Raw genomic sequence first — 23,083 nt, 5'->3', positions numbered from 1 at the left:
ATGTGGTTGACAGTGAGCAAGAAAGACTTCCAAATACCAGCCCCGATCCTGTCCTCTTTAAAAAAATATTTCAGACTTGAGGGAGGCATCCTTAGCCTTTTCAAACCTATTTCAAAGGACCTGTGCAACTTCAAACCTATTTTCAAAACTCAGAGTGATGAAGACTTTCCAGAAAAACTCCAGTGACAGCTCCTTTCACCCTTTTACATGTAGCTGACTCCTGCAGCCAGAAAGGAGAGAGAAAAATAGTAAACCAGGACCTCATTCCCAGACCTTAAAAAAGTCTGGTATCTTGTCTGCTGGCTTTGGATTCTGCCCTCAAGGCAAATAAAACAAACAAGCCACAACCATAAATACCATCTGAGAAATCTAAATTCAAAAATTTCTTGTGATCTGTAAGTCCATGTTTTGCATCCATGGGACATTTAAGGCAACACATACAGAGCATAAATACAAGAGTGTCCTTTCAAGAATATAAATGTTAACACTGGTAAAATCATGAATTTTATAATTCCTTCAGTGGGCAGTGGGTCTCATTAGGTTTCTTGTGAAGAGAAGTGATTGTCACCGTGTGTAAGCTCCTTCTGTGGAGTATAGGTCTAGAGCTGTTCATTTGTGTGAACTCCAGGCACCCACCCCTCTGCCTCTGTGCCTTTTTCTCTTCTCTGCCTTTGGCCACCAGATGGCATTATGAAAACATTCTCAGCACCAGAGTTTCCTGCACCAAAGCTCCCCTGCATTACTCCCAATTGCCCTCCCCCTCTACCTCTTGTTTTCTTCCAATCCATTCTCCAGGGTGCAGCCCAAGGGACTTTCTGGAGGTCCAGTCTGCATGATCTTGGGCAAATTATCTAACCCTCTGTGCTCAGCTTCTTTATCCCAATGGCCCGGGGCATGAGAGTGGCACAGGAGGGTGCAGGTAAAGCACTCAGGACAAGGCCTAGCATATAGCTGCTGTCCTCATCTTCCTTCTTGGGGGCATTCAAAAGCTCCCCATGGCCTTCTGGAGAAGTTCCAAATCCTTATCAGGGGACCCCAGGCTGTCTAGGGTCTGGCGGCCCCTTCTAACATACCTGGCCTACCCTCTTCCCACTCTCCACACACCCTCTTGAGGTACTATAAGAAGCCAGCTCAATCACCTCTGGCCTTTGTCCACTCTGCTTCCTCTGCCCGGTTTGCCTTTCCCTTGCTCACCCACTTTCCTCTGGCTTCAGAATTTGGCCCAATGCCCTCCATGAGGAGCCTCCCCTGAGCCAAGCCGGAACACAGAGCCACTGGGTTCCCTTCTTTCCTCTTCCCCGCCCCTTCCTTACACTACAGGCCACTTGGTCACTTTGTCTTGCCAACTGCCTTGCATGATAGGATGAGTGAGGGCCAGAGAGTGTGGTTGCCTTGCAGGCTGTCATCCAAAGGCAGTGAGTACAAGGCACATCTCTGAGCAGCAGGAGCCTGGGGCCTGTGCTGGCTCCCCTTGAAGCACAGGCAGCACTTGGCCAAAGCCTGAGCTGAGGAAGCCCTGGAAAATGAGTTTTCTTGGCCAAGGAAGCAGAGTAAACAGTGAAGGGACAAATGCAAGGTCATCCTCACCATTTGCATCAGAAGCATAAAACCTAGAAAACAATACAAGCTGCAATAATATGGAGTGGGTGCTTTCTCTGTACCAGGCCCTGTGCTGGGCCCTTATAGGTATCATCTCATTGAATCCTTACCATAATCTCATGAGATAGGTGACAGCCATTCTACAGAGAAGGAAACTGAGGCCCAGAGAGGTTAAGTGACTTGTGCAATGTCTTCAGGCTTTTGGGTGTTCTGTCTCTAGTGTCATGCTGTAGGAGAAGGCTCCATGGTTTCAGGCCCTTGCTCTGGTTCAACAAGTGACATGGAGTGGAACATGGAGTGAAGGATGGGGGGAGGGGGAGTGCAGCCCTGGTGGCTCAGCGGTTTAGCGCCACCCTCAGTCCAGGTCCAGATCCTGGAGACCAGGGATCAAGTCCCACCTCGGCATCCCTGCATGGAGCCTGCTTCTCCCTCTGCTTGTGTCTCTACTTCTCTCTCTCTCTCTCATGAATAAATAAGTAAATAAAATCTTTTTTAAAATTTTAAAAAAAGGATAGGGTGTGGGAAAGAAAAGATAGGGGCAGGGAGGGGCACAGATAGCTCTAAGGCCACAGGCCTATAGGCCAACCCCTGATGAGGGTCCCCTATGTCCCAAGGACTCAGCTACAAACACACACCTAAAGGAAGCTGGCCTTAAATTCCCATCACTTCCAGTGTTTTACAAACCTCTAGAATCAGCCGGAGGCAGAGTATAAGACCAGACTGGCGCTGGGCCAGGAAGTAAGGAGGGAAATGAGAAGCCACAAGCCACCTCAAATGCCACCCAAGTGATCCTGGGCCTCACTTCTGTGAGCAGGTGAGTGAGAGGAGGGCATACCTAAAAACATCCATATCTCTAGGAGTGTTGGGGGGTGGGGAGCAAGAACTGTTCATGGGACTCATAGACAGCAGCGGGGAGAGAAGAATCAGGGGAAGGGAGGGATAAGGTGAGGAAGGCGTAGGAAAAGGAAAAGTATAAAAACCTCCTAGGCAGGGGAGAAGGAGGCCGGGGATTCCCCTAGATAGGGACTCAGGCTGGACCAGATGCACAGAACAATGGACCTCCAGGCTGGGGAGCAGGAAGGGAAGGGGGTGGGCAGCCACATGGTCAGGTCAGATAGATCCCTGAACTTCAGAAGCCAAGGCCATGGGCACCCTCATGGGTCTGTGTGGGCAGGGACTGCCCCAGCGACAGTGCAAGAGCCAGAGCTATGAGGTGAGACCAGCTATTCAGTTCTCAACAGCCCCTACTCACAGAATGTCATTGTCTGTGACTCTGAGCCAGGACCCAGCCCTTCACGCATCATTTCATTTGTCCTCACAGTTTCCTGCGGTGAGGGCTCCTATCCTTCCCATCTACACTCTTCAAGATGAAGTGGTAGAAGCCCAGAGAGGTTAAGTGACTTGTCCCACATGCCCCAGACAGTGAATTGCAGAGTTCAGATTTGAACCCAGGCAGTTTTTGGCTCTGATGGCCGCTCTCTTAACCACAGCTGCTTCCTGAGAGACAAAAATGGGTGAGTGGTCAGGGCAGAGTCTGGACTTAGAGAGGTAGATGCGTGTGGGGAAAAGACGAATGGGAGAGGAATCACAGGGATATGAGGGAAACAAAGAGAGCAGAGGAAAGGAGAGACACAAGGAACGTGCCGTTCCCAGGACGGGTACTGGGACAGACAGGGGCTCAGCTCTCTGCCCACCTGGCCACACAGCAGCTCCCTCTCTCTCAGGGGCCGCCTCGTGTGGCTAGTACCTTCCTCGCTGCAGGGCCCACCCTCCGCCACCACCGCCGCAGGCCCCTCGCACTTCACGGGAAGCCCTCCTTCTCTAATTGGCATTGAAACGCATAACCCTCCCTTTTCCTGTAGGTGGGGTTTCCATAGGAAAAAGCTGCTTCTCCATTTCCCTAGCCCAGCAACTGTTTGGAAGTCAGATCCCCACATCCTGCTTTACTGGGTCAAGTTCCTCTTGGACCAGCTCTTGGCCATCACTTACTGAAGGGGACCAACGGGTGCCCCTGTGTGGGGTGTCCCTTGGCAATTGCACTTCATCAGTGCTTGGAGCTCTGAGATCTCTTCAGATGAGGATGGCCTTGCCTGAGAATCTTCTACTTCCATCATCATCCAATTATGGGACGAGGCTGTGACAGCAGATCTGGGGGCAGGAGAACACTAATCGAGCCACTCAGGAAACACTGGAGGACTTGCCTGGCCTTTGAAGAACTCTAGTGGTTTCTGAGCCTAGCCCATCCTGGCGGTAAGCATGATGCTACTTCTGCTACTACTGCTGGGGCTTTTGGGGTCAGGCAGCTACTTGTTCCTTCCAGGGCATTGTCAGGAGGTGGCCACTCTCACTATGAAATACCAAGTGGCGGAAGAGGTGCCGGCTGGCACAGTGATAGGAAAGCTGTCCAGGGACCTGAGCTGGGAGGACAGACGCGGACAAACACAGGCGTCCTTCCAGGTCTTGCAGCTGTCTCAGGCACTCCCCATCCAGGTGGACCCTGAGGACGGCCTGCTTAGCACAGGGAGGCGGCTGGACAGAGAGCTGCTTTGCCGGCAGCAGGACCCTTGCCTGATTTCCTTTGACGTGCTTGCCACGGGGGATTTGGCTCTGATCCATGTGGAGATCCAGGTGCTGGACATCAATGACCATGAGCCACAGTTTCCCAAAGGTAAGCAGGAGCTGGAAATCTCTGAGAGTGCCTCTTTGCGCACCCGGATCCCCCTGGACAGAGCTCTCGACCCGGACACTGGCCCCAACACCCTGCACTCTTACACGCTGTCTCCCAGTGAGCACTTTGCCCTGGATGTCATCGTGGGGCCTGATGAGACCAAACATGCAGAACTTGTGGTGGTGAAGGAGCTAGACAGGGAAATCCACTCGTTTTTTGATCTGGTGCTAACTGCCTATGACAGTGGGAACCCCCCCAAGTCAGGCACCAGCTTAGTCAAGGTCAATGTCCTGGACTCCAATGACAATAGCCCAGTGTTTGCTGAGAGCTCACTGGCATTAGAAATCCAAGAAGATGCTGCCCCTGGTACTCTCCTCATAAACTTGACTGCCACGGATCCTGACCAAGGTCCCAATGGGGAGGTGGAATTCTTCCTCAGTAAGCATGTGCCTCCAGAGGTGCTGGACACCTTCAGTATTGATGCAAAGACAGGCCAGGTGATTCTGCGTCAACCCCTAGACTATGAAAAGAATCCTGCCTATGAGATAGATGTCCAGGCGAGGGACCTGGGTCCCAATCCCATCCCAGCCCACTGCAAAGTACTCATTAAGGTTCTGGACGTCAATGACAATGCCCCAAGCATCCACATCACATGGGCCTCCCAGCCATCATTGGTGTCAGAAGCTCTTCCAAAGGATAGTTTCATTGCTCTCGTCATGGCAGATGACTTGGACTCAGGAAATAATGGTCTGGTCCACTGCTGGCTGAGCCAAGAACTGGGCCACTTCAGGCTGAAAAGGACCAATGGCAACACATACATGCTGCTAACCAACACCACACTGGACAGAGAGCAGTGGCCCAAGTATACCCTCACTCTCTTGGCTCAAGACCAAGGACCCCAGCCATTATCAGCCAAGAAACAGCTCAGCATTCAGATCAGTGATGCCAACGACAATGCACCTGTGTTTGAAGAGAGCAGGTATGAGGTCTCTACTCGGGAGAACAACCTACCTTCTCTTCACCTCATTACCGTCAAGGCTCACGATGCAGACTTGGGCATTAATGGAAAAGTCTCATATCGTATTCAGGACTCCCCAGTTTCTCATTTGGTAGCTATTGACTCAGACACAGGAGATGTCACTGCTCAGAGGTCACTAGACTATGAACAAATGGCCAGTTTTGAGTTCCGTGTGATCGCAGAGGACATGGGGCAGCCCCAACTTGCATCCAGCGTCTCTGTATGGGTCAGCCTCTTGGATGTCAATGATAATGCCCCAGAGGTGATTCATCCCACACTCAGTGATGGAAAAGCCATCCTCTCAGTGCTCGTAAATGCCTCCACAGGCCACCTTCTGGTGCCCATTGAAACTCCTAATGGCTTGGGTCCAGTGAGTGCTGACACACCACCACTGACAACCCATAGTTCCCGGCCATTCCTTTTGGCAACCATTGTAGCAAGAGATGTAGACTCAGGGGCAAATGGAGAGCTTCTCTATAGCATTAGGAGTGGGAATGAAGCCTGTCTCTTTGTCCTCAGCCCCCACCTGGGGCAGTTGTTCATCAACATCACCAATGCCAGCAGTCTCATTGGGAGTGAGTGGGAACTGGTGATAGTGGTAGAAGACCATGGCATCCCCTCCTTGCAGACCCAAGCCTTGTTGAGGGTCTTGTTTGTCACCAGTGTGGATCACTTGAGGGACAGGGCCCGGGAGCCTGGGACCCTGAGCACCTCGGTGCTGACAGTGATTTGCCTACTCGTACTGCTGGCCATCTTTGGGTTGATCTTGGCTCTGATCATGTCCATCTGCAGGACAGAGAAGAAGGACAACAGAGCCTACAACTGTCGGGAGGCTGAATCTACCTACCGTCACCAGCCCAAGAGGCCCCAGAAACACATCCAGAAGGCGGATATCCACCTTGTGCCCGTGCTCAGGGGCCAGGTGGATGAGCCTGGAGACATCAGGCAGCCCCACAAGGACACAGGCAAGGAAGGGATGATGGAAGCAGGCTGGGACCCCTGCCTGCAGGCCCCCTTTCACCTCACGCCAACCTTGTATAGGACCCTGCGTAACCAAGGCAACCAGGGAACACAGGCTGAGAGCCGAGAGGTGCTGCAGGATACTGTCAATCTCCTTTTCAACCATCCCAGGCAGCGAAATGCCTCCCGGGAGAACCTGAACCTTCCTGAGTCCCAGCCTGTGATGGGCCAGCCGCGCTCAAGGACCCCAAAGGCTATGGGCAGCCCGGCAAGGAGGCTGTCAGGAGACGCAGGCAGCGAGGAGGCCCCACTGAGTCCACCAGCCTCATCTGCAACCCTGAGGCGGCAGCCCAATCTCAATGGCAAAGTGACCCCCGAGAAAGAGTCTGGTCCCCGTCAGATCCTGCGGAGCCTGGTCCGGCTATCTGTGGCTGCTTTTGCGGAGCGGAACCCTGTAGAGGAACTCACCATGGATTCTCCCCCTGTTCAGGTACCTGGGTATGGGCAGCTTTCTCTGTGGTCAGCCCTGGACCACCACATCAGACACCCCATTACCCTTACGTTTCTCACATTCATTCCTTAGGCTCACCAGGGACTTTATGGTATAGTGGATACAGTGGGTCAGGGCCCAGCTCTGGGTCAACAAAATTTAGCTGTGTGATCCCGGGCAACTTACTTACTGTCTCTGAGCCTTCGTTTCCCTATCTATAAAATAGAGATGATGGTAAGAGCATCTGCCTCGCAGTTGTCCTGAGGATTTTATCAGTTAATTCCTGTAAAGCACTTACTCAGGGGGCCTGGCACAAGCAGACACACAACAAAAGACACATTTGAGAATAAAAGCTTTGGGATAAGCCTGCCTGGGATCAAATCCTGGCTTCATCTCTTCCTAGCCGTGAACCACAGGAATGTTACTCCGCTTTGCTGTTAAAGACACCTATGTAAACAGCACCTACCTCCTAAATGTGCTTGAAGATGAAATGAGTGCACTTAAAGCCTAGAGTTATGTCCGGCACACAGTCAGCACTCAGCAAATGGTTACAATTACTTCTGCAAAGCTCTTATCTCCTCCTGCCCTCTTCTCATCCGGGCAACCTCCCTGTGAAGCAGGCCAGCATAGGCATCACTGCTCCTGGGCTCTGGGGCTGTACTGGACTTGCCTGAGACTAGATTTTGCTGGCTAGGGATCCCTGGGTGGCTCAGCGGTTTAGTGCCGCCTTTGGCCCAGGGCATGATCCTGGAGACCCGGGATCGAGTCCCACATCAGGCTCCCTGCATGGAGCCTGCTTCTCCTTCTGCCTGTGTCTCTGCCTTTCTCTGTGTGTCTTTCATGAATAAATAAAATCTTAAAAAAAAAAAAAAGATTTTGCGAGCTAGGTCTGCAGGATGGGGCAGCGGAAACAATCTTGGAATTTAGGAGTCTGATCTGAATTCAAATTTCAGTATAGCCACTCAATAGCAGGGCAACCTTGGGCAAATCTGTCAGTATCAGAGCTTCATTTTCCCCAAATGGCAATTATGATGCTAAACTGACCCTGTATCTGCCTCCCAGGAGTTGAGGATTACATAGAATAATGAAGGACAAAATATGTAGTGACCTGGAATTTACTAGACAAAAATGGGAAATCCTTTTCAGGGACGGTGCCTGATCTCACATCCAGATCTGTTCCTCTGCACTTCAGAGAACTTTCCCCGTGCCAGGCTGCCCACTCAAGGCACATGTCTGTTTGGCCAGGCAATTGGCTCAGGTTTCCTGTCAAGGAAGGACACAGCTTCCTTCCCCCACATCCTCCTCAGGAAGCCACCTGGAGAGAGCCCTGCTGCTCTCTGAGGAGTCTTGCCCTGAGCCCTATGTAGCCTTCGAGGTTGCCCAGAACCATTCATTCATTCGTTCGTCCATCCACCCATCCATCCATCCATTTTCAAATGCTTACTGAGTGAGCTTTTTGAGCTAAACACTGTGTTGGTTGTTGGTGAACACAGACAGCTGAGAGCAAGCACTGGGGCTGAATCCACTGGGGTGATGGAAAGAAGGGTACCCATCTGGGATCAGCCTGAGGGTAGGAAGCAGCTTGCCTAATGCTCATGTCTTTCTAGCAGCACAGTGCCACAGTGAGTCAGATCTGGGTTCAAATTCTAGCCCTGCCATTAACTGCTGTGTAGCCCCTCTGAGCCTCATATTCCACATCAACAAAATGGGTATGGTGGTATCTTTTCCCTAGAGTTATTGTAAGAATTAAATGAGATTACACACATATTAAGTGCTTATCATAAATGCTTGTTATTAAGTTATTAAGCGCTGGTCATAAGATCTATTAATAAATAGGGGCACCTGGCTGGCTCAGTCAGTGGAGCGTATGGCTTTTGATCTTGGAGTCATGAGTTCAAGTCCTACCATGAACAATTTAAAAAAGGTTACTTAAATTAAAAAGTTTACTTTAAAAAAGGTTTTTTAAGATTACTTTAAAAAAAGATTTAAGGGCAGCCCTGGGCAGCGGTTTGGTGCCGCCTGCAGCCTGGGGTGTGATCCTGGAGACCCGGGATCAAGTACCACATCGAGCTCCCTGCATGGAGCCTGCTTCTCCCTCTGCCTGTGTCTCTACCTCTCTCTCTCTGTGTCTATGAATAAATAAATAAATAAAATCTTTAAAAAAAATAATAAAATCTTTAAGATTACTTTAAAAAGTTTTAAAAGAATACATAAATGAGGGGATCCCTGGGTGGCTCAGCGGTTTGGCGCCTGCCTTTGGCCCAGGGCATGTTCCTGGAGTCCCGGGACTAAGTCCCACATCAGGCTTTCTGCATGGAGCCTGCTTCTCTGTCTGTGTCTCTGCCTCTCTCTCTTTCTCTCTCTCTCCCTCTTTCTCTCTCTGTCTCTCATGAATAAATAAATAAAATCTTAAAAAAAAAGAATTCTTCCTAAAAAGAAAAAGAATACATAAATGAATTATATACTTTCAATCATTTCATCTTTATAACTATAACCACATGGGCCTCGTTATTATTCCCTTTTTACTGCTGAGGAAACTGAGGCTCAAAATGCTTAAGTAATTTCTCAAGGCCATCCAGATGGAACTGGGGCACGGGCAGATGTAGGATGTGTTTTTTGTTTTGTTTTAAAGATTTATTTATTTATTTATTTATTCATGAGAGACACAGAGAAAGAGGCAGAGACATAGGCAGAGGGAGAAGCAAACTCCCTGCGGGGAGCCTGATGTGGGACTCAATCCCAGGACACTGGGATCACCAGAGCCAAAGGCAGATGCTCAACCACTTAGCCACTCACGTGCCCCCAGATATAGGATTTGAATCTGAGTCTGATAGTTACCATAGTTTACATTCTAACTATGATGCAACCCTGAATGACAGCACTATGCTCAGGCTGCAGCACTCAGAGAGTGTCCCTGAACTATCAGCTAACACTTGGAAGAGTTGCAGGTGCCTTAAGAGGCTACTGGTCTGGGCCAGGAGGTAGGATCTGCCCTGAGGCAGACAACTGGACCCAGGCCTCATCTCCTAATTTTCCAACTGTCCTCTGAGGTTGGTACTTTCTAGCTGGAGCTGTCCAGAGAGGCTGAGTGGGCCTTCTCAGGGAAGACTGGGTGTAGGCCCAGGAACCATGGGCAGTATTTCTAGGAGTAACAGCCCATAATCCTTGCATTTTAAATTCTCAAACCACTGGGTTAGTTAATCCCAACAACCCCGTGAAGAAGGCTGGATGCAAATTTCCAGCTCCAATTTAGAGAATAGGAAACTGAGGTATGAGTATCTCTAAAAACATGCCTGACACTACAGAAACTAGAAATGACCTTGAACTAGAACTCGGCCTCCTGAAACTTGGTCTGTCACCTTTGCCTTCATAAGGCCCTGCAGGTTCTGGCCCTGACATCTCACCTGACTCCTGCCCACCTCCCCAGCCTTTCTGAGCCTCCACCATCTCCTCTGGCCTTTCAGCTGGCAGTGCCTTCTGTTTTCATTCTCACTCTTGTTGAATGAATGAAAGGATGAATAAAGGAATGATTGAATGCTACCAATGTTGCTTTCTCCATTGCAGAGTCTTATGTCTGGCCCACCAAAATTGGCTGACTGAGTACTCCTGAAGGTGGGGAAACAACTCCTTAAGATAATCTGTATCAAAGTAATATGAATTTATGGTCGGGAAATGCCTTCTTCAGCCTCATTTCACAGATTCCAGTGGGGGGAGGTTGCTCAGAGTGAGAGTGAGGGGTGGGCCCAGGGGGGTCCTCCTTCTCTCCCTGGGATACCCAGGTCCTGTGGTGACAGAACAAAGCAAAGATCCTGCCAGCACTGGTCCCTGCCTCCGTCGTCACCGCCTCCGTCACCGTTCACCATCCCCCATCTGATCGCACAAACATCTGAAGCTGGAGGAAAGACTATAAAAAGAAAGCGCCGGCATTGAGGGAAACATCCGGCAAGGAAGTGTGCTGGGTCGGAATTGTGTGGAGTCAACAGATTTTTCCTGTCTTGCAGCAAATCTCCCAGCTGCTGTCCTTGCTGCATCAGGGCCAATTCCAGCCCAAACCAAACCACCGGGGAAATAAATACTTGGCCAAGCCCAGCGGAGGCAGGTAAGCAGCACATGGACCCACAGGCTTCTCGAGTACCACCCCCGCCATCAGCTTGCCTTCACCCCTGGAACCTCTGTGATCTGAGGAAGGGTGAACACATTCCAGACAGCGGCCCCCCTGGGAGAGCATCGGACAGCATCCATCCCCCCATCCTGGGAAGCATGGTCCTGGAGCAACTGTATTTATTGTATTTACAGGACCCAGATCTCTAAGGAAATGACTTCATCCCTGAGGCTCTACCTGTCCCCTGATTGCAGAGGTGCTAGGCTATGGGCTTTAAATGTGTAATTTTCAGCTTTCTTTCTCTTGATCCTTTAACATAACATGAAGGTTCCCTGGCTAAGGACATAGGTGTGTGGGTGTATTCTTTGGGCAGTCCTAGAACTAAAGAGAGCTCAACAGGACATCTAATCTAACTCTTTTTTGTTACAGACATAGAAACTGGGGCTCTGAGTAGTTTGATCCGACCCAGCTATGCTGAACTTGAGCAAGCCAGATAGATCCTCAGGGCCTCAGTTTCTTATCTGTAAAAGAGAGGTCACCACACTTCTTTGCAGTGATAGGTTAAGGATTTAACAATCAAACATATTCTAAGCCCATAGCCCAGTGACTGGCACATAGTAGGTGCATAACCATTGCTAAGTCCTTTCCTCCCAAAGTGACTTTGTTCAAGGTCACATGGCCAGTGAGTGGCAAAGCTGGGACCAGCTCCCAGCACCTGAATGCAGGCTCAGAGCTCTTGCCTTGACAATTCATAGCTTTTTTTTTTTTTTTTTTTTTTTTTTTTGCAGTGATGGTGGGAGGTAGTGTAGAGCAGCAGTCAGTATGCATACTCCATAGTCACATGAGTCTGGATTTGAATTCTTGCTTTAACACTTAGTCCATGGGGACCTTGGGCAAGGTTAGAATTTTTCACAAGTCTTCCTTTTTTCATTTGCAATTTGGGAATGATGACAAGAGAACACCTTACAGATGGGAAAAGTTTGAAGAGAGGGTCTATATACTTAGCAAAACATAAAGTCTGACTCAGAGTAACTGCTTAATAAACATTAGTTGTTGTCATCATTACTTACTAACTTGCCACTTCCCTGCTAATCCCTTCATGGCAGCAGAAATGGTGACAGGAAAAAAAAAAAAGCACAAAGGACCTGAGACCTTTAAAATCTGAGGGACCTTTCCAACCTGCTGAACTGTGGGGCCAGACCTGCCTCCCCATACTCAGGCTGTCTCAGGAACTGGCCTCCTCCAGGTGGTAGGCAAGGTCTGTGGGAGGGAGAGGACAGGATGGAGACAGTAGGAGTCTGGTAGAGTCTGAGTGGCTTTTTGATGCCTCATCCCAGCTGCATCTTCTTTTGCCCTGCTATTCTGGTCTGGGATTTGGCCTCAAATAGGGAGTAGGGAATATTCAGCCATGTAGTCCACAAAGTATTAATTGAGCATCTACTATGTGCTGGGGCCCTGTTTTGAGCACTGGTGACCAGGGAATGAGACAGATAGAAATCTCTGCTCTCACTGGAGGTCATAGTTGAATGGGTGGAGGTGGATGGATAGATGGATGGACAGATGACTGCACTGTTTCAACCAAAGTTACTACACTCCTACCCTGAGCCAGGCAATGCAAAGGAAGGGGAGGGAATTATTCATTGGTGAATAATAGTGCCAATGCATTCATTGTTTCTTGTATTTGCTGAGTGCTTACATGGTGCCAGGTACTAGTTTCTCTACATAAACTGTCTCATTTTGCATGCCCCTTGAGGTGGGTGTTATTTATTACCTCCATTTTACAGATGAGGCAACAGATGCAGAGTAGGCAGGCCTGGGACCAAGTAATCCAGGTTGGTCTGACTTTGAAAGCTGGGCTCTGTATCTACCTCCTTATGTGGATGAATGCTGGCATGAGTAGAAGAATGTTCATGAGCAGGAATGAATGAATCTGGTGTGTGAATTTTCTCACTCGTGGATTGGCTGGCCTCCTTTGCAGGAGCATAATCCCAGATACAGACGGCCTAGGTGCCAGGGCTGGCCAGACAGAACCAGACCAGGAGGAAGGGCCCTTGGATCCTGAAGAGGACCTGTCTGTGAAGCAGCTGCTAGAAGAAGAGTTGTCAAGCCTGTTGGACCCACACACAGGTAAGGACTCCTTAGGATCACCCTGAGCCTGTTTCTGCCCCTGCGACCCCCTCACATGTCCTGGCGTCAGACTTTTCCACAAGAAAAACACAGACGTTCTACTTCTGGGAAGGAATATCAGTAACATTTTACTTTCCCTAACGCTTCCAACAGCCTTCATTTGTTTAAAGACCAGATTCTACTCTGATTAATCTTTAAAAATCCTAAGAATAGTAAATGAGCTCTTGATGTGTGCCAGGTACTGGGAAGCATCTTACACATTAGCATAGTTAAGCTTCCAAATGGTCTTTGGAGGTAGATGTTATGAGCTCCAATTTAGAGATAAGCAAACTGAGGCTCAGAGAAATATCACAGCCTGCTCGGAGTCACTTAGCTCATCAGTGACTGAAGGGGAACCAACCCGGGCCTGCCTGCCATCAGGAGACCTCCCCTCACTTCCTAAACCACCCATTTGTGTTTCTTTGGTGGGTTTAAATATCCTTCCATTCTGAGAACTCAGTCAACTCTTTAATGTGTTCATATTTCTAATTTAAACAAAAATAACATTTTCTAGAGAAATAATTCATTTTGACAGTAAGTATATAATCTGGACTTTAATTCAGGAATGTGCTAGCTGGATACTGGTCAGCCTCCTTGAGGTAACACCATACCTCTGTTCTTCCCTAAACTGTGGTTTTCTGTTTTGGTAGTTAATAATCTGTTCCTCAACTGAACACAGCCTATGTGATCTATCTGGCTGCAAACACACTAAAAGCATGGCAGGGACTTCCTTTTCCTTGGTTAAGAAAATAGAGCTAACATTCATTGAGAGCTTTCTATGCACTCATATTCCTCATGAGAAATTTTTATGAGACAGAAACTATCCATGATCACCATTTCATGAAGGAAAAAACTGAGGGGCAAGGGTGTCTAGTAACTTTCCCAAGGTTGTACAAAAAATGGTTAGTAACACTGGCAATGTGGCTCTAAATTAAAAGTAAGTAAAATTAATCTAATTAAAATTAAGTAAAATGAAAAATTCAGTTCCTCAGTTATACCAGCCACATTTCAAACACTCAGTAACCACATGTGGTTAGTGGACATTGCTTTGGACGGCACACATATAGAAAGTTTTATAGGACAGCATTGTGTAGAATCTACAACCGTGAGGTCCAACACAGTAGCCATTAGCCACATTGGAAAATGGCTAGTCCCGATCAAGACATGATATATGGGGGCCCCTGCCCAGTTCAGCGGGTAGAGTGTGCAACCCCTGATCCCAGGGTGGTGAGTTCAAGCTGCATGTTGGGCATAGAGCTTACTTAATAAAAATAAAAATAAAAAGCAGAAAAAAAGAGTAACTTATTAAAAAAAAGATGTGATAAACATAAAACACTTCAGATTTTGAAGACTTCGCATGAAAAAAGAATGCGAAATATCTCATTAATTAAAAAATATTCATTACATGATAAAATGATATTAAGTATGAAATTTTTTTACAAATTAATTACAGATTTTCTTTTTACTTTTTTAACATGCCTCCTAGAAAATTTAAAATGACCTTTATGGCTCACATTGTCTCTCTACTGGCCAGCTCTGGGCTGGGACCTATGTGCTCAGTTGTCACGTGGTCCTGCTTCTCCGCGGCACAGAGGGCATGGAAATTGCTGAGGGATGATGAGGGCAGGAGGATAGAAGAGCCTATGCTGCTCACGCGGTGGAGCTGCACAGGGGCTATGGGTGAGCTCGCTGACCCCAGGGGTCATGGCTGCATCCATCTGATAATGTGATGAGGATAACACCTTACTGGTAGCATGAGCTCAGTGAATGCTCATAGCAACCTGACAAGATGAGTACTACTATTTCACCACTTTATGAGAGACAAAGAAGGCTCAGAGAGGTTAAGCAATTTTCCCAAGGTCACACTGCTCATAAACGGCAGAGGTGGGAAATCAAGCCCAGGCCAGCCTTGCGTCCACCTGCCTCTGGGTGGACTCACCATTGCTGCCCAGCCATTCTCATATACTCCAGTGATTTTCTCATTCCAATTCCCATTCTTTCTGAAGCTCTCTGACCCTGGTACAAAGGCCTGATTCTGTAACACTAGAAGAGTTTCAATCTTATTACCCCAAGTCTCAAGGAACTAAGGTTTACATTTCCCAAATGCCCAGGGTTAATATTTATGTTTATGTTCACTGAGTCATTCAAGAAATGCTCACTAAGTCCCGGGCGTGGGCTGGAGCAGGTGGGAAGAGGCCTGCCCTGCCTCACAGCCTGCAAAGCTCCACCCTGACAAGGCAAGACAGAAACTCATTTATCAATTAAAACAGCCATTAGCTGTATTTTGGAATAACTTTTCCAAATTACAAAAGTAATATTTGGTTAAGGTAGAAAAATGTAGCTAAACAAAAAGAGAATAAATCACTTCTGTCCAGGGGTAATTCCAGTTAACATTTTGACATACCTCCTTCCAGTCTTTTATTCTATGCACAGATTCTAAAGCAGCTCACTTTTAACCAAGCATTAAATACATGCTCAAGTGGATGTTGTACTTTTTTTTTAAAGACACAGTTTCTTAACCATAAGATTTATGCTTTCTTTTTTTGGCTTGACCTCTACCATCTGGCCTAGGGCTAGTTTGAGATAGCATTTTTGTTGAGGAGATGGGAAAAGGAAAAGTGTGATGGGGCCATTAAGGATCTAGGGGACAATTTTGTGGTGTTTTTTAAAAGATTTTATTTATTTATTTGAGAGAAAGCAAGAGACAGAGCATGAGCAGAAGGGGAGGGGCAGAGGGGGAGGGAGAAGCTGACTCCCCACTGAGCAGGGAGCCTGATGTAGGGCTTGATCCCAGGACCTTGGGATCATGACCTGAGCCAAAGGCAGATGCTTAACTGACTGAGTCACCCAGGTGCCTCTAGGTGATAGTTTTTCATAACCTCTGTCCCCTTCCTGGGACAGCGCTTTAGCAGACAGCCCCTTCCCAGCGCTGCCTCTAGATCTGGGTTTTCTGTGGCTTGAGAAGTGAAGGTTGAGGAGTCCAGGGCACAGTGCCCATACAAACCTTAGCAAGCCTGGGGAATCCGGAGGCCACAGGTGTGCACCCAGAGCACCCGGGGGGCCAAGGGGGAGCTCCTGAGAGAGTGGATAGGAGGGTACAGTCCCATGAGGCTTCAAAGTCATCAGATTTGGGGACAAGATCTGGATTTGGTTGCCTAGTAGATGTGTGATTCCATGTCTTGGAACTTCGTTTCCTCATCCATAAAATGAAATAGCACTCTTCATTTCAAAGGTTTGTGCAGAGGTTAAATGAGAGAATTACATAAATTATTATGGCATGGAAGAACTTAATAAATGGTCACTATTGCTGTGAATACAAACAGATGGCAGCATCCAGCCAGGAACTCCAGCCTTGGCGAGGAGAGGGATGCTCGCCCATCCCCCATTCGCAGCTACTAGTGCCCTGAGGGAGTGAAGAGCCTGGCTGCACCGGGTGGGTGGAAGACACCTAGCCTGTCACACAGCAGGATCGGGAAATTCTTTAGAAAAGGGCCAGTTTCTAATTCTAGGCTTTCTTCCTCCCGCCGCCTCCTCCCCACTCTGCTCCTGTGGGTACTTCAGTCGGCAGCCTTCCTGCCCAACAAGCTTCCCTGTTAGGGCCTCTTCCTTCCGGTCCCCCTCCGGCCTCCCCATCTGTCCCTCGCCATTTCCCTTCCCTCCTTTGTCCGGAGCCCTTGGCCGGCCCACAGCCCCACCCTCAGCTGCCTGGCTCTCACTGGGTCCCCTCTTCCGTCCCATGCAGGCCTGGCCCTGGACCGGCTGAGCGTCCCCGACCCGGCCTGGATGGCGAGGCTCTCTCTGCCCCTCACTATGAACTACCGCGACAACGTGTTCTCCCCGGACACTCCGGCCGTAGAGGAGCCCAGGACCTTCCAGACCTTCGGCAAGGCGGCAGGGCCTGAGCTGAGCCTGACAGGCACGCGGCTGGCCAGCACCTTCCTCTCAGAGATGAGCTCGCTGTTGGAAATGCTTCTGGGGCAGCGCTCGGGCGTGCCCGTGGAGGCCGCCTCCGAGGTGCTGAGGCGGCTGTCGGTCTGCGGGAGGACCCTCAGTCTGGACCTGGCCACCAGCGGGGCCTCAGGCATGGATGGACAGGGGGGCCCAGGTGGAAAGAAGGAGGCCGAGGGCAGGACTGGCAGCAGCAGCAGCAGCAGCAGCAGGGGCCTATGGATCCAGGAACCGGGGGCCCTGGGAGATGTCAGGGAGCCCAGGCCCTAAGGATCTTGGGACATGAGCTGCTTTCGACAATCTTTGAACTCACTGTCCAGAGGTGGCCCAAGAACTTTAGGGTGACCCATGCTGCTCCATAGAGGAGGCAGGGGCCCCACAACTAATAGCTGGCCGATCAAAGCAGCCCCTCATTAGGGGCTGGCTTGGCCTGTGAATTTTTTGGAGGACAGAGACATTTGTGGCTGAAGTGAGTGTTTGCTGGCAAAACACATGTAGAGCATGGAGGGTCAGTCCTCCTGTGGAACAGATGCCAAGGAGTGTCATGAGCAAGAGAGTATGGCCTTATCACATACTTGAGGGTGGGGGGCTGGATCCTGAGGTGCCAGGCAAAGCTCTCTGACCTACTAATAAAGGAAAAGCACTGGCTCATTCTCCTGTTTGCACCTGTCAAGATGGGGAGGGAAGGGTAGCAGAGTGAGGGTTCCTTGTTGCCCATTCACTGGCAAGAGGGTGTGCTGGACCTGGACAGGAGTAGGGCATATTGGTACACAGTGGTCAGTACACAGTGATGAACATGGAGACTCTTTTTTTTTTCTAATTTTTAAAAAAAATTTATTTATGATAGTCACACTGAGAGAGAGAGAGAGAGAGAGGCAGAGAATAGGCGGAGGGAGAAGCAGGCTCCATGCACTGGGAGCCCGACGTGGGACTCGATCCCGGGGCTCCAGGATCGCGCCCTGGGCCAAACTGCTGCGCCACCCAGGGATCCCCAAACATGGAGACTCTTGATCTCACTTCTCTAATGTTACATTATCAAATAACCTGCTTCTCAGCTGGAAAATTAGGGCTAAGAAAAGCATGACTATTTATAGAATGTTTATGTGAGCCAGGCCCCAGCCTTTACACTAGGATTTAATTTAACTTCCAACAACCCTGGGAGAGAGGTGTTATCCCCATTTCACAGACAAGGACTTGAGGCTTGGAGAAGCAGAGTGTCTTGTTGAAGATCAAGGGTAGAGGCAGAGGGGTGCCTGAGTAGCTAAGTTGCTGAAACATCTGACTCTTGATTCTGGCTCAGGTTAGGACCTCAGGGGTCATTAGATCCAGCATAGGTGAGGCTACTCACACTCAGCAGGGAGTCTGCTTCCTTCTCCCTCTCTCCCTTTCCCCCCTCCCCCCCCTCTGCACAAGCACGCTCTCTCACACTCTCTTTCTCTAAAATAAATAAATCTTAAAAAAAAAAAAAAAAAGAGTAGAGACAGAGCAAAGATTTTGGAACCAAACTGGACCAATATCAATACTTATGTCCTTGACCTAGGCATTAGACTGCCAGCTAAGGAAAGGAAAGGAAAAAGCCCCACAGGTGAGTTTTTTGCCAGTAGTAGACTTAGTCTGAATTCCCCTCATGAAACAATGTTGAGAAGTACATTTCTAAAGCTGCTAAGGCCTACACGGCTCGGCATTTCCAAGCACAGAACAAGAGCAACTCAGATCTGACCTGATGAAGGCCTGGGCCTCTGCAGGCTCCTGTCCTTTCCCAGCAATTAGCCCATCTTTGCAGATCCAGCGTTCGTGGGTAAATCTTCCTCTGTCACAGCAGGTTTGGGCCTGTGAATTCAGGCCCTCGAGGACAATGTATGAACTGGGTTTATGAAATTGTTACTGACAGCAGCAAAACTTCCAGGGCAGGAGGGAGCAAAGAAATAGCAAATATTTTTCCAAGGCTCAGCCTTATACTTTTCCTGGAAATTTCCAAGCAGTTATTCAGTTAGCCATTCAGCTTCTCAGTAGCAGGGGCTCTCCTCCACTCTGAAGGCGAAAACTCCTCTCTGTGCTCCTCCTTCTGCCCGCTTTTGGAGGTCAGTACGCACATTCACTGTCCATAGAAATGGGCCAATCATACTTCTGCCAAGGATAGTGGAAGCCATGTATACTTGGAATCCAATGTGGCACCATTATCCTGTTATTCTATGTCTGGCACCATTATCCTGTTATTCTATATCACAGATGAGGAAAACGAGGCTCCCCAAAGTTAAGTGATTAAAGAGCAGAGTCTCTGGGTCTCTGATCACCTCACTTCAAGCCCAAGTGATCTCCTTACAAGATCAGTGATTTTTAAGCTGTTGGGTTCCCCAAGTCAATGAGAGAAGCCAGGGGAGACTAAGCAGGCAGGGTCTCCACACTGACCAGCCAGGTGACTGGCACAAAGCCACACCTGATGCATACCTACTTGCTGAATGCATGAATGAATGAATAAATGGATAAATCAATGGTTCAGTGTCCCTTTGTACCTGTATTGGAGCTCTAGGTAAGATGTCACTATAAAGAAAGAAAAAAAAGTTTCCATTATATGAAATCAAAGTCTGAGTAGATTAGAACTAGAGCAGACAATGTTGACTGCCAGCCCCCACCCCCGCCCCAACTACTAGTGGATGTTTGATGCCAAGCTGGTGTTGGGAGGGTGGAGAGAAGGGACAGGGTAACAGGCAACGTAAGAAATTAATTTTTTAATTAATGTTAATTAATTAAAAAGAAACCTGGAACCATGGCTATCACCTGGATCATTGGATACCCTAGATCACTGCTTCACTCTAGTACAGAAGTCCTTACTGTGTAGTCCTTAGACCTTGTGATTAGTAGGCAAAACCTTGTGTATGGGCATTTTTCTAGACAGGAGATACGAAGTCCTTATTAGATTCTCTAAGGAATATGTTAACCTATAAAAAGTTATGCTGTTCTGGTCTCAGTCATGGCCTCAACCTCTACAAACATAGACAATTTTATTTTATTATTTTTTTCTAAAGATTTTATTTATTTATTCATGAGAGAGAGAGAGAGAGAGAAAGAGAGAGAGAGAGAGAAAGAAAGGCAGGGACACAGGCAGAGGGAGAAGCAGGCTCCATGCCAGGAGCCTGACGTAGGACTCGATCCTGGGACTCCAGAATCACACCCTGGGCCAAAGGCAGGCGCTGAACCACTGAGCCACCCAGGTATCCTCCCCCCCCCCCCCCACCCTTTTTTGTTTTATAATTTTAATCATAAGGAGCCAGAACATATTATCATCAAGGAAAAGGCAAGATTTGAAAAGACTGACTTGGACTGACTTGGACATGGCAGGTTTGTGGAAGGGCTAGGATCTGGATCTGGAATCTATATCATGTTCATTTTTTTTTTTAATGTTCTTTTTAATATACCAATAGTTCCTAACCTGGGATCCATGGCTGGGCTCCAAGATCCATGAATTGGCCAAATTGCATGCAAAATTAGGAGGATGTACACTTTCTTATGAGGAGTCAATGTTCTCACCACATTTTCAAAGGGGTCTATGAGCTAAATAAGATGAAGGCCCACTGAGATCCTCTCTGTGGGTCCTTGGTTCCGCCTTCCCTGCGGACCCTAGACAACTGATGGGTACAACTGTTTCTGTTCTGAGGCAACAGACGTCTGGTCGGAGTGGGGATGTAGACACTCGAGGTGAGTGCTCTCAACATGCACCATGCAACCACCTCCTAACATGGGGACACTTAGCTCTTTTCCCAGTAACAGGCAGGGAGTGACACAGGGTGCATGGTGACAGGTGAGCATGCTGAACAGGAAGGTTACAGAAACTTCTTCGCATCAGCCAAGATGTCAAAGCTGAGACTTCAGACATGCTCAGAACGGTTTTCAACCAAGATGGGCTCTGTCCCCTGGGAGATTGAGGGGGCAGGCAAGCCAGCCAACATGCAGTTAAGTGTCGTCTCAATTTGGAAAGCGCAGAGGGACATTTTTTATCAATAGTCAGCCGTTCTCCAGCACCAGGAGTGCAGTGCTTACTTGGAGCCTGGGGGCAGTTCTGAGATTGGCAGGCAGCCTCCTTGTCTGTCACCCAACGTCAGCTTGGCAGCTCACTGACCCTACCTCTCCTCTGGCTGAACAAGTATGAGATGGCAACCACTACCCATGGGACTCTGTAGAGAACCAAATCCCCAAAGGAAGACAGAAGAGGAAGGGAGTTGTTTTAGCATGGGCTCGGCCTGGCACCTAGTATGCACCTAGAAAATAGGTCAATTCTTTCCAGTTCCTACTAAGCATGGAGTACAATGTATGGGTGGGGGAAGGAGGGAGGCATGATCAGAAACATTCATTCAACAAACCCCTTTGTATTTATTGAGTGATTACTATGTGTCAGAAATAGCACTAGAAATAGCAGTGGGTAGATTAGATCCAGAATAGATACAGAATCTTTCATGCAACAAATATTTAAAGCACCTACCCTGTGCTAGCTAGACTTGGTGCTGTCAAGTGGAGAGGGGGCAATGCATAAAATCACTCATTCTTTGAATAAATATTTACTGAACATAGTTACTAAGTACCCTACACTGTGTTAGCACTGAAGATACAATGATGAATCAAACAGCCTTGTTCTGACTGCAACATCAGGACTCCCTAGAAACCATATCTCTGGATAACAAAACTGAGGCAGCAGAGAACTGCACAAAAGTCTCACTGCTGAGGGTATGAGGTCCCCAGGCTTGGGTCCCGCAATATCCTAACCCAGGCTGGCCCTCCTGGCAGGGGCCACTTTCCTGCCCTCCCCCTCCTGTTCCCTTTCAGGGCACTGGCAATGAGTCATTAATAATGGAATTTTAATGGCAAAAGCACAGCAGGGCCTGGGTATGTGGATGGAGCCCATCCCCTGGGGGCTGTGTGGCAATCACAGTGACTGAACAGCCAAGGATTTTTGGGCCCCTGACAACATCTCTCTTATGACTCTCCCTTTTTTCCTGTCTACGAGGAGAGCTTAAAAATATCCTACCTCCACGTTTGGCACCCCAAATTGAATCAGTACTTAACTTGTAATGACTGAGAAGCATGGAGGGCTGCATCTGGTCATCAACACAGGACACGCCCTGTCCTGGAGCTGTCTGAACTGCTCCTTGCTCCCCAGAAGGAATCAGTAACCAAAATGATAATAGGAAAGAATGAGTCTGGAGAGTTGGGCTCTGCAAGAGGGCAGAAAATGCCATTTTACAGAAGGTGCTCCAGGAAGACTTATTGGCAGTCTGCATGGAGCTGAGCTCTGTGCTCAGCTCAGACTGGTAAACATTGGGTTAACTAAGTTCTTTACTGCAAGACTTCTTTGAACCTTAAAGATGCTGATGTACATTGTGAATCTATAAAAAAGGGATGTCTGGTACAGCGCTTCCCAAACTTATTTAACCACAGAATTTTTTTTTTTCCTCAGAGATTAGTGCATTGTACAGCTTAAAAACCTGAGTTCTAACCAATGTGTGTATGGAGCCTCTACCTGCTAAGTGCTGAGGATACCAGAATACAAAGACAACAAGGTCCCATATCCCAAGGCGTCATCTGTGGGAGGCAGCTGCATGAGGGGACCAGCATGCGGGTGGGGAGGCCAGTGTGCAGGGCAGCCTGGAAAGGGAGCAGCAGTCAGGGAAGGCACTGGAGCTGGAGGAAGCCAGTGGTGAGAGGAAGATGCTGGAAAAGTATGGCAGGACCCATCAGAGGTTGGGGAGGTGGAGAGGTGGGCAGCAGAGAGGGAACAACCCTCTCCTGCCCAATTCCTCCCACCTTTCAACTAGCCAAGCTAGGTGGTCTTTTCCATTTGAACAGTTACTAGAGGATCTGGTCCTCAGTCCCTCCCCCACCCCCACCCCTTCAACCACATCTATGCTATTGAACTTGGGCTAACATCCAGAAGCCAGGGAACAGCTATGCACAAATTCAGTAATTGGAGTCATTAGCGTTGACTCAGAAATCATTTTTTCCTAAGTCTCTCTCTTGGAGAAGCTTTTAAGATCCTTCAAATTAGTTAATGGAGAGTTTAGAAATGAGGCTGGAGCCTCAGCTTTCAGTTCCCCCTGCCCAGCCCCCAGCTCTCCCCAACACACTCAAGGGCAACAGTGA

At 48.6% G+C, this 23,083-nt stretch overlaps 1 protein-coding gene across 1 annotated transcript; it reads left to right on the top strand.

Moving 5' to 3' along the window:
• The first annotated feature begins 3,459 nt into the window (after window positions 1-3,459).
• On the top strand, window positions 3,460-17,602 carry PCDH12 (protocadherin 12). Its single transcript, XM_026018169.2, has 4 exons — window positions 3,460-6,735; window positions 10,737-10,834; window positions 12,816-12,964; window positions 16,746-17,602. The coding sequence occupies exons 1-4, from the start codon at window positions 3,856-3,858 to the stop codon at window positions 17,219-17,221; spliced, it is 3,603 nt and encodes a 1,200-aa protein (XP_025873954.2). The 5' UTR covers window positions 3,460-3,855; the 3' UTR covers window positions 17,222-17,602.
• The last annotated feature ends 5,481 nt before the right edge of the window (window positions 17,603-23,083 follow it).

The sequence above is a fragment of the Vulpes vulpes genome, chromosome 2, assembly GCF_048418805.1.
Source record: "Vulpes vulpes isolate BD-2025 chromosome 2, VulVul3, whole genome shotgun sequence".
Classification (NCBI taxonomy): Eukaryota; Metazoa; Chordata; class Mammalia; order Carnivora; family Canidae; genus Vulpes; species Vulpes vulpes.
This window is presented reverse-complemented; position numbering and strand designations above follow the sequence as displayed.